The following is an 11,230-nucleotide window of genomic DNA, read 5'->3' as shown; positions in this document are numbered from 1 at the left end:
GAGGGAGGCGGGGAAGGTTACCTAGCAACTGGAGATGCGGCTAGTCCCGCCGAGCGGTCGACAAGTGCATTCCCAGAGCCCGAGGAACCTGAATTGACGGATCCTAGACAGAGGCAATTCCCCTGACCCCCAGAAGTCCTCGGCCTCAACCCAATCATGACGTCTCCCCTGTGCTGGGCGGCGGCCTCCAACGCCATGCCTTCTCAGGACCAAATTTCAACCCCCTCCAAATTCAAGGCCACTCAAGTTCAGCTCAAGCCCTACCGCTCTCGAGGCAAGGGCTTGGTGCCTGTCTGGCACTCACTTCATTCCAAGGCAGGACCCTTCCATGCCAGCGAAGGGAAGTCCGCTGTGAACATGCAGGTGGCTGAGTTACAAAGGAAGATACAACTGTTAGGTAAGATGACTCCAGAGGGCCCAGAATGCTCGAGTCAACAGCCCTCTGACCTGGCAGGAGTTCTTTCACTAGCGTTCGTCCAGGTGTCCAGTATCCGGAGGCAAAAATTCACGCTTGGTCGTGGTTTTCCTCATCTTATACAACTTTTCCTGAGCTCAGAACAGAGTGAACTGTATTTCATACTTTTACGTGTGTGCGTGCTAAGTCACTTCAGTCATGTCTGACTCTGTGTGACCCTATGGACTGCGCCCTGCCAGGCTCCTCTGCCCATGGGATTCTCCAGGCAGGAATACTGAAATGGGCTGCCATGCCCTTCTCCAGGGGATCTTCCCAACACAGGGATCCAACCCACTTCTCTCACGTCTCCTGCATTGGCAAGGGGGTTCTTTTACCACCAGTGCCACCTGGGCAGCCCCTACTTTTATGTAGTTTCAACTTTTCTATCATGCATGGGAGGATGAAGGATTTCTAGAGGCAGATTTTCTGGGTTCAAATATACTGGCCCTACATATGCTATTAATAATTGTTTGATCTTCATGGACCAAGAATAATGTAATTGCTCTCAGTTTGTCCAACCATTAGATGAGGATAGTAACAGTACCACCCCATAGGTAGTTGAAATGTGTAAAGTGCTTAGAACAGTGCCTGGCACAGTGCCTGGCACATACTATGGAGTGTGAACCAGTGGTTCTCAATGGACTTTGGGCTATTTTGCTCCCCAGAAGACACTTGGCAATGTCTGGAGACATTTTGGTTTGTCACATTGTTTGGCAGCGGGGGTGGGGTTTGTTACTGGCATCTAATGAGTAGAGGTCAGGGATGCTGCTCAACATCTGATGATGCACAGGACAGTTCAACACAGCAAATAATCATCTATCTCAAATGTCAGTTGTGCCGAGGTTGGGAAATCTTGGTGTAAACTTATTGCTTTGTTGTTAGGAGGCAATGTTGCATAGTGGTTGAAAGTATGTGCTCGGGAGTCTGACTGTTTGTGAACTTGAACAGTCTAATAAGCATGAGCCTTCTCATGTGTGAAATGGGTATAATATGGATATGCATATGTGCATACTGGCACATCCTATCTGACACCTAGAAAATGACTAGTCCATCCCTGGCTTTCCAGTGGTTAAGATGCTGCACTTCACTGCAGAGGGTGTGGGTTTGATTCCTGGTTGGAGAACTAAGATCTCACATGCAGTGCAGTACAGAAAAATAAAAGAAAAGGATTAGTCCAGCATCTCTACGTGCATGCTCAGTCACTCAGTCGTGTCCAACTCTTTGCAACTTCATGGACTATAGCCCACCAGCCTCCTCTGTCCATGGGATTTTCCAGGGAAGAATACTGGAGCCAGTTGCCATTTCCTACTCTAGGGGATCTTCCTGGGCCAGGAATCGAACCTATGTCTCCTGAAGCTCCTATACTGGCAGGTGGATTCTTTACTACTGATCCATCTGGGAAGCTCCAGTCCTGCATCTAATGCATAACAAATGCTCAGAGTAATATTGTTATACTATTGATACCTACTAAAAGATCTTCCCTTTGGGAAGTCCCCCCTTCCGTGATGCTCTGCTTCTGCCTGCCCACCTCACATGACCCCAGAGGGTGACCGGAAGGCCTTTTATGAGAGCACCCAGTGGAACATCAAGAAGAATCAGGAGACCATTAACCAGCTCCGCGAGGAGACCAGGGTACTGCAACTACAGTTGACAGCCCTGCTCCAGGTGAGGTGGACGAGGTTCCAGGGGTGGGGAGGCAGCGTCCCCAGGGGGTGCTCTCAAGGAGAGGGTGGCCGGAATTTGTATTGTGACCCAGGCTTTCCTCCCTGCAGGGAGATGAGAAAGTGGTCCAGGCAGTGATTCGAGAATGGAAGTCAGAGAAGCCGTACCTGAAGAACAGGACAGGCCAGGTTTGCCTCACTCCCATTCCTCTGACCACCTCCCTTCATTTCTAGCCTGGGTCCCCACCTGACTCCCTGACCCCCATCTCACCCTCTCCAATCCCTTCTCCACACCAGCTGCCATTAGTTTATTTCTCAGTCTTTCTCACACACTGACCATGTGCCTGGCATGGCTTTAGATATTGGTTGCCATACGGTGAAAAACACAGACCATGTCCCCACTCCTCAGAGTCATCTCGGTGGAGAAAGCAGACACCCCCCACCCCAAGAAAAGAACAATAAACATACAAAGAAAGTGATTTCCAATGGTGACAAGAGAAATAAATAAAACAGAGTGGCTCACTAGAGATGGATGGGGGTTAGGGGTTTGCCTTTTAGATTGTGAGGTGGAGATCTTTGCTTTCTTTAGGAAGGTGATCTTTGAGCTGAGAAGGGGTCAGGCAAGTAGTGATCTGGGGAAAAGCATTCCAGACAGATGGAACAGCAAGTGCAAAGTCCCTTGGGTAGGAACAAAGGTAGAGTGTTGGAGACACAAAGGAGGTCATTGTGGCAGAATGGGAGTGAGTGAGGGGGGCTCCATAGGAAGTGAGGTTAGGGGGGTGAGCAGGGGCAGAACCTTGCATCAGGCTTTGCTGCACGAGTGCAGATTTTATACTAAGAATCAGAGAAGTGAAGGGACTTCCCTGGTGGTCCAGTGGTTAAGACTCTACACTCCCAATGCAAGGGACCCGGCTTCAATCCCTAGGCAGGCAACTAGATCCCACATACCACAGTTAAATATCCCATGTGCTATAACTATAGACCAGGTGTAGCCAAATAAATATTAAAAAAAAAAAAAAAAGAAAAGAGAAGTGGAAAATGGGCTCTGAGGAGGCAAGAGTTAGAAGCCATCCAGAGGAGGTTATCAAAGCGAAGGATGATGCTGGCTACCCTAGGCCAAAAGAGATAGAAATGGGAAGAAAGAGATCTATCTGGCTCAGTCATATCCAACTCTTTGCGACCCCATGGACTGTAGCCCACCAGACTCCTTTGGCCACGGAATTTTCCAGCAAGAATACTAGAGTGGGTTGCCATTTCCTCATCCAGGGGATCTTCCTGACCCAGGGATTGAACCCATGCATCTACTGCCCTGCAGACTGATTCTTCACCACTGAGCCACCAGGCTCTCTCTGGAGGAAGCTTTGAGACAGAATAGAGAATTGCTAACAAACTGGGTGTAAGTGGGAGAGAAAAAGAGAAGATGAGGATGACGTGAAGGTTTGGGACTTGAGCACCTGTAAGGACAGAGTGCCATGAGCTGAGATGAGGAAGATTCGAAAAGGGCAGTTTTGGGGAAAGATCAAGGATATACTCAAGTTTTGACGGATGGTTTTGAGCTTCCTGTGGAGACATCTAGAAGGCAGTATAGATGTGGATATACGAGCCTCAGGGGGAGGCTGAACTGGGATATCTTCAGTGTAGAGGTGGGGCTTCCCAGGTGGTGCTAGTGGTAAAGAAGCCACCTGCCAATGCAGGTAGGCATAAGAGACGTGGGTTGGATCCCTGGGTCAGGAAGATCTCCTGAAGCAGGGCATGACAACCCACTCCAGTATCCTTGCCTGGAGAATCCCCATGGAAAGAAGACCTGGCGGGCTCCAGCCCATAGGGTCGCAAAGAGTCGGACACGACTGAAGCCACTTAGCATGCACTCATGCAGTGTAGACGTGACTCAGAAAACCCTGAGACTGGATAGTATCAAGTGGTATGTGTGGTCAGATGAAAGAAGAGCCTCTTCAAAGGCAAAGGAGATGGGTAAGGGGCAACCAGGGCAGTGGCTGCCCACCTGGAAACCAGCCCCCCCACCCCAAAAAAAAGAGAATCTGCAGGAGAAGCGGGATCAGCCAGGTTTCAGATGCTCTACCAAGAGACGAGAGAGATGAGAACCAAGATGTGGGAGAAGGAAGGACTAGGTGGGGGTTCAGGCCCCTACTGTTGCTTCCCTCTCTCCAGCAAGCCCTGGAGCATCTGGACTACCGGCTGAACGAAAAGGTGAAGCAACTGAACGCTCTTCGGCACCAGCTGGGACTGCGGCAGAAGTGGCTGGAAGAACTCCAGCTGCAGCACAGTTTGCGCGAGCTGGAGATAGCCGAGGCACAAGACAGCAACACCGAGATGGCCAAGGTAGGGCCTGGGGGGTCTGCAGAGGCCCCGATCCTGCGGGAGGCACTGAGCGGGGAAGGGATCCAGCCCAGGCTTGCTTCCCTCTTGTTGTTGTTCAGTTTGCTCAGGCGTGTCTGACTCTTTGAGACCCCATGGACTGCAGCACACCAGGCTTCCTTGTCCTTCACTGTCTCCCTGAGTTTGCTCGAACTCTTGTCCATTGAGTCAATGATGCCATCCAAACTTATTCTCTGTCACCCCCTTCTCCTGCCTTCAATCTTTCCCAGTATCAGGGTCTTTTCCAGTGAGTCTGTTCTTCACATCAGGTGACCAAAGTATTAGAGCTTCAGCTTCAGCACCAGTCCTTCCAATGAATATTCAGGGTTGGTTTCCTTTTAGGATTGACTGGTTTGATCTCCTTGCTGTCCAAGGGACTCCCAAGAGTTTTCTCAGCACCACAGTTCGAAAGCATAAAGAAAGCAGTCAGCCTTCTTTATGGTCCAACTCTCACATCTGTACTGGAAAAACCATAGCTTTGACCTTTGTTGGCAAAATGATGTCTCTACTTCCCTCTAGACCATGCGGAACCTGGAGAACCGCCTGGAGAAGGCCCGGATGAAGGCAGACGAGGCTGAACACATCACCAGTGTGTACCTGCAGCTCAAGGCCTACCTACAAGTAGGGACCAGGGCGACTGGGGGTGGGTGGGGGGCAGCACATGGGAGGGCCAGTCAAGTTAGGGACATCAGTCACAGGCTCACCCATCTCTCACCCCCAGGAGGAGAGCCTTCACTTGGGGAACCGGCTGGACTTTATGGAGGCTGAGGTGGTGAAAACGAAACACGAGCTGGAGGAACTGCACCTAGTGAATCAGGAGGCGCTCAAAGCCAGGGACATCGCCAAGGTGCCAGCCCACCGGCCCCTGGGAATCCTGCCCTGCCACTGCCATGGTCTCCTGGCCTCGGCATCTGAACCCCAGCTGCCCCGAAACCCATCCCGTCTCTGTCCCAGGACCCCACAACTTGCCCCAGTTGTCTTGAGTTGGGCCTGCAGCCCTGGCCCAGAGCCCCAGTAGACGCCAGCAGGTCCTGTCGTTCCCCCGTCCACCCTCCAGAACCAACTGCAGTATCTGGAAGAGACCGTGTTCCGAGAGCGAAAGCAGCGCGAACGCTATCTAACCGAGTGCAAGAAGCGCGCAGAGGAGAAGAAACTGCAGAACGAGCGCATGGAGCGCAAGGTGGGCGCACTAGGGATACGGCGCTGAGATCCCAGCCTGCTCCTACTTGGACCGGACCTGCGGGGTCCCCGCCGTGCCCCTACATTAGCTCAGGCCCTAGACCCTTCGGCAGTTCGCAAGTTTCTCCTGACTCTGCCCCCAGCTCCCCAGATGCCAGGGCTCCTCCCACATCCCTGACCCCGCCCTCCAGCCCTCCCCTTACTCTCCTGGGGTCCTCATCCTTCCCCCCAAAACTTGCCCATATCCGAAACTGATCCCCACCTCTAACCGTCCCCTTATCCGACAGGCCCCGCCCCCACGCTCCTGACCCACCTGCTGACGCTGCCTCTAAGGCCTCCCTCTAACCAAGGCCCTGCCAAGCACTCCTGACCCCTACCTGGATGCCTTGCATGTGTGCATGCTAAGTGGCTTCAGTCGTGTCCAACTCTGCGACCCTATGGACTGTAGCCTGCCAGGCTCCTCTGTCCATGGCATTCTCCAGGCAGGAATACTGGAGTGGGTTGCCATGCCCTCCTCCAAGGAGATCTTCCCGACCCAGAGATGGAACCTGCCTCTCTTGTGTCTCCTGCATGGGCAGGCTGGCTCTTTACCCCTAGTGACCCCTGGGAAGCCCTGACTTGGCCCCAAGCTTGGGCCCCCCCCCCTTTTCTGAACCCAGTCGGGAGATATTTTCCCAATGCCCCTGGCCTCTGCCCTAAGCCTCAGCTGCGGACTGACCCGGGCCCTGACCCCCACCCATGAGCAGACCCAGCGTGAGCATGTGCTGCTGCAGTCTGACGACACGCTCCAGGACAGCATGCACTCCAAGGAGGAGGAGCTGAAGCGGCGCTGGAGCATGTACCAGATGGAGGTGCTCTTCGGCAAGGTCAAGGACGCCACCGGCGTGGCAGAAACGCACGTGAGTGTGCCCTCAGCCCTCAAGCTCCCAGATGGCCTGAGCCGACCCTGGGAAGCCGACGCACCCAGCCTCCTTTTTTTGCCCGGTCAGTTCCTCAGCGTACAAAAAAAGACACCCCTCCCTCCTTCAGCTGCTGCCCCGTTTCTCTCCTACCTCTCACAGCAAAAGTGACACGAGTTATCTACACTGGCCACCATCCTGTCTTCTGTTCCTTATTTTAAAAAATTATTTTGTTTCTTTATATTTGGCTGTGCTGGGTCTTCACTGTTGTGTGGGCTTTGCTCTAGATGCTGGGAGCAGCGGCTACTGTCTAGTTGCGATGCTCCATGGGCTCCTCATGGCAGTGCCTTCTCTTGTTGCAGACCACAGGCTCAGGAGTTGCAGCCCCCCGGGCTCTAGCGCACAGGCCAGGAGTTGCAGCCCCCCGGGCTCTAGCGCACAGGCCAGGAGTTGCAGCCCCCGGGCTCTAGCGCACAGGCTCAGGAGTTGCAGCCCCCGGGCTCTAGCGCACAGGCCAGGAGTTGCAGCCCCCCGGGCTCTAGCGCACAGGCCAGGAGTTGCAGCCCCCAGGCTCTAGCGCACAGGCCAGGAGTTGCAGCCCCCGGGCTCTAGCGCACAGGCTCAGGAGTTGCAGCCCCCGGGCTCTAGCGCACAGGCTCAGGAGTTGCAGCCCCCGGGCTCTAGCGCACAGCCTCAGGAGTTGCAGCCCCCGGGCTCTAGCGCACAGGCTCAGGAGTTGCAGCCCCCGGGCTCTAGCGCACAGGCCAGGAGTTGCAGCCCCCGGGCTCTAGCGCACAGGCTCAGGAGTTGCAGCCCCCGGGCTCTAGCGCACAGGCCAGGAGTTGCAGCCCCCGGGCTCTAGCGCACAGCCCAGGAGTTGCAGCCCCCGGGCTCTAGCGCACAGGCTCAGGAGTAGTGGTGCACAGGCTTAGTTGCTCTGCGGCATGTGGGATCTTCCCAGACCAGGGATGGAACCCATGTCTCCTGCATTGGCAGGCAGATTCTTTGCCCCTGGACCACCAGGGAAGCCCCTCTCTCCTGTTCCTGCATACACTGGCACTGACTTCTTTGGCATGTCAACAATGGGAGAATGGGGAATGTTGTCTCTCCTCTCCTGTATCTTCAGCCTCTATAGCAGGGTCTGGGGCCCAGTACCAGCCTCCATCCCAGAGAGGCTGGGCCCCTACTCTAGGACCCGCGCTTGGCAGCATCTTCCTCAAAATTTTCTAAGACTTTAGGTCCCCAGCTGTGAAAGTGTGAAAGTATTAGTCACTCAGTCACATCAGACTCTTTGCGACCCATGGACTGTAGTCTGCCAGGCTCCTCTGTCTATGGAATTCTCCAGGCAAGAATACTGGAGTGGGTAACCATTCCCTTCTCCAGGGCATCTTCACTATGCAGGGATCAAACTTGGGTCTCCAACATTGCAGGCAGATTTCTTTACCATCTAAGCCACCACAGACGTCTCTGGCTGGTCAACACTAATTCCTCTGGATCCTTGTCTGATTTCTCTGTTTGGGGAACTCTCCAACCCACTACTCATCCCATGGGGTGACCCCCAAGGAGTTCCAGGACTTGGATGTATTGGGTCATCTGGAGCGCTGTGGCCAGACGTCTTTCCAGAAATTGGCCTTGGGGTTGCTCCCACGACCAGTCATATTTTCTCATAGGAGTGGGGGTTGTTGGCACATTGATTTTGGAAAGCAGCTGTGCTCACTGCTGTCGCTGCCCCAACATCTGATTTTGGTTGATTCATTTTCCTTATATAGACAAAGAAGGGCCTGCAAAAATCATTCGTTCAGGGTTGCACACCTTTAAGGCAGCCCTGAGTCCAAGGCTCACAGAGATAGCATTGTGCAGAAGCCATCATCAGCTCAGGCGACTTGTCCCGCTCATCCCTGGGAAAGAAGGAGCAGGACAAGCCCCTGGTTCTGATGGGTCTCTCTGGGTCACCCCCCAGGCAGTGGTGCGGCGGTTCCTGGCTCAGGGTGACACCTTCACACAGCTGGAGGTGCTCAAGAGTGAGAACGAGCAGACGCTGCTGAGACTGAAGCAAGAGAAGCAGCGGCTGCAGCAGGAACTGGAAGACCTCAAGTACTCAGGGGAGGCCCTGCTGGTGAGGTGAGGCCCCATGGTGCCCGGTGGGGGTAAGAGCGGGGCCGGAGTGGTCAACAGTGCCCCAGTGGTGGTCCCTCTGCTCCCTACAGCGAGCAGAAGCGGCAGGCCGAGTTGCAGGGGCGCCTCAAGGTGGAGGAGCAGCGGCGTGCTGATGCTCAGGATCAACTCGACCGGACCATGAGGGCCTTGCAAATTACCAAGGAGGGCCTGGAGCACCTGGCCGGCAAGCTGAACCACATTGTAGTGGCAGGTCCCACCGACGAGGAAGGCTCACCTGGAGCCTCCCTAGACATGAAAGGCAGTGCCACCCCACAGGTGGGGTTCCCACCCTGAAGTCCACTCCAGAGAGCCCACCCCAGGCCCTGTTCAGGATATGAGAAGCCTGAACACATGGGAAACCCCAACCCACTCCCGAGTCTCCACCCCCCATCTCAGGAAGCACCCCTTATTACTCAAGAGGCCCAGGACTTCAGAGACCCCTGTCCGATTTCAAATCCCACCCCCATGGGAAAGTCCCACCTAGCCCCCCCTCCATACACACTCAAAACCTAAAAGAGACCCTGCTCCAATCCTGAAGCAGCCATAGATGGACAAGAGAGACCCAATCTGCCCACTGTGGAATCCTATTTTTTTTTTTCATTTTCACCAAAAAATTTATTGAAGAAAGTATTCGCCATTTTGTTCCACTACTTTCTGCCATTTTTCAGTTGTCATTGTTTAGTTGCTCAGTCGCATCCAACTCATTTGCGACCCCCTGGACTTTAGCCTGCCAGGCTCCTCTATCCATGGGATTTCCCAGGCAAGAATACTGGAGTGGGTTGCCATTCCTTTCTCCAAGAATCTCATTTCTTAAGAAGGTCTTCCGGCAATGGCTTCCCTCCAGTTAATATCCCAGCCTGCCCTCTCACTAAAAGGCTCCTCCTCCCCTCCACCGTCCCCCTGCCCATCCCTTGACTTGGGTCTCTGGAGTTCAGAGGAGTTGCCTCACAAGCGTGGCCCTTGAGGGCAGAGTCCTTACCCAATAGAGGGTAGCACCACTCCTGTGGATAGCCCCTAACTTCAAAGCCCTGCCCCGGGTGGGGCCTCCCAGGGGCCCCGCCCCTCCCGACTCATCCGGCTCCGCCCCCAGCCGCAGGAGACCGGGCGCTCTGTCGGAAAGGAGCTGGATCCCAAGGTGGTTGACTATCTGACCAACCTGCTGGGCCTGGTGGAGGAAAAGCTGTTGAAGCTACATTCACAACTCGAGAACCACAACGTGCCAGAGATGCTTCGCCACGTCGTTGACCGCGAGGTGCCCATTCAGCCAGGGGCTGGGGCGGCAAAGGAGGGGTCGGGGCAACCCCCTGGAGGAGACTGATGGGCCGGGAATGGGCCTTAGGGACAAGAGATGAGGTTTAAGGAGCCAGGGATGAGCCAGGAGAGTTACTAGAGGGAACTCTGATAACCTGGTAACTCGGCAGGCCAGAGGTCCAGGCCGCAGGGTGAGGGGATGGGCGGTGGGAATCTGGGGTCTGCTCTCTAGAGGACGAAAGGTGGGACCTAGAGACCAGGGGCGGGCCTGGTGGGGAGGCTGGGTATCAGGGTGCACGCTGAGAATAAATGATGGGGCTGCACCCAAGGAAAACTTGACTAGAGTGGGCAGAATTTCCCTGAGGATCCAGTGGTTAGCGCCCTCTTCGCTTCCAATGCAAGGTTCCATCTCTGGTTGGGAAATTGGATACCACACGCCGCATGGCACGACTCCTCTCAAAAAAAAAAAAAAAAGAGGCAGAGGAGTGGGCAGAGGTGTTGAATAGAGTCGGGGTACATCTCAGAGGGGGGTGGGGAGGAGGAGGGGGCACAGACCTCGCTGTACCCCCTGCCAACTCACACCCATCTGTCTCACTCCCTCCTCCCCCTAGTTCTACGCCACCCTAGAGGGAAAACTGCCGGCGTACAACACCCGCATCGCCCTGCCTGTCGCCGGTCACAAGGACAAGTTCTTTGGTCAGTACAGGCAGGGAAAGGGGGCGGGGCTGGGAGCCCAGGCAGTGCATCGGGAGGTGGTCGGGGCCGAACATACAGGGCCCAGGTGCGGATGGGGTGGTAAAGGCCGGGGAGAGAAATCTGGTCCAGGAATGGGCATCTCGATCCCCTCCTCGCCCGACGCAGACGAGGAGAGTGAGGAAGATGACAGCGACGTGGTGACCCGTGCGGCGCTCAAGATGCGTTCCCAGAAATTAATCGAATCCCGCAGCAAGAGGCGCGGTCGCTCGCGAAGGTCCTAGACGCGCGCTCGCGCCCGCCTGGCGTTTCCGGGCCCCTGCCGCGGGGCCCAGGGGGCCCCTTTAAGGGCTGAACGCGGCCCGGACAGGGGAGCGGAGCTGGCAGGCGATGCCCAGAGTGAAGAAGGGGGCTGGGCCGCCGGATGTTCCCACAGTAAATTTCCCCAGGCTGGTCCGCGCCGGTCTCGGAATCGCTCAATAAAGGTCACTGACAAGCCTCTTGAGTATTCGCCTTTCCTTGATCCTGCACCGCCCCGTAGACGGCTGCCTCTCAAATCC

The 11,230-nt window shown here is 55.1% G+C and overlaps 1 protein-coding gene across 2 annotated transcripts; it reads left to right on the top strand.

Annotated features, from left to right (window-relative positions):
* The first annotated feature begins 156 nt into the window (after positions 1-156).
* Positions 157-11,035, top strand: ODAD3 (outer dynein arm docking complex subunit 3). 2 transcript variants are annotated; one of them, XM_068981186.1, is made up of 13 exons: positions 157-397; positions 1,998-2,119; positions 2,227-2,304; positions 4,285-4,455; positions 5,011-5,112; positions 5,213-5,338; positions 5,549-5,671; positions 6,417-6,569; positions 8,530-8,690; positions 8,777-8,933; positions 9,823-9,978; positions 10,589-10,673; positions 10,839-11,035. In XM_068981186.1, the coding sequence occupies exons 1-13, from the start codon at positions 157-159 to the stop codon at positions 10,952-10,954; spliced, it is 1,791 nt and encodes a 596-aa protein (XP_068837287.1). In that variant the 3' UTR covers positions 10,955-11,035. The 2 variants fall into 2 exon arrangements, with proteins under 2 accessions (XP_068837287.1, XP_068837288.1); XM_068981187.1 differs by lacking the exons at positions 2,227-2,304; positions 5,011-5,112.
* The last annotated feature ends 195 nt before the right edge of the window (positions 11,036-11,230 follow it).

The sequence above is a fragment of the Capricornis sumatraensis genome, chromosome 9, assembly GCF_032405125.1.
Source record: "Capricornis sumatraensis isolate serow.1 chromosome 9, serow.2, whole genome shotgun sequence".
Lineage (NCBI taxonomy): Eukaryota > Metazoa > Chordata > Mammalia > Artiodactyla > Bovidae > Capricornis > Capricornis sumatraensis.
The sequence above is the reverse complement of the archived record's forward strand: the minus strand, read 5'-3'. Positions and strand labels throughout refer to the sequence as shown.

Coding starts and splice junctions, on each gene's coding strand:
- ODAD3 (XM_068981186.1), top strand. CDS start 157: ATGACGTCTCCCCTGTGCTGGGCGGCGGCCTCCAACGCCATGCCTTCT. Junction 9,979..10,588: donor GCCACGTCGTTGACCGCGAG/GTGCCCATTCAG, acceptor TCCTCCCCCTAG/TTCTACGCCACCCTAGAGGG. Junction 10,674..10,838: donor TCACAAGGACAAGTTCTTTG/GTCAGTACAGGC, acceptor CGCCCGACGCAG/ACGAGGAGAGTGAGGAAGAT.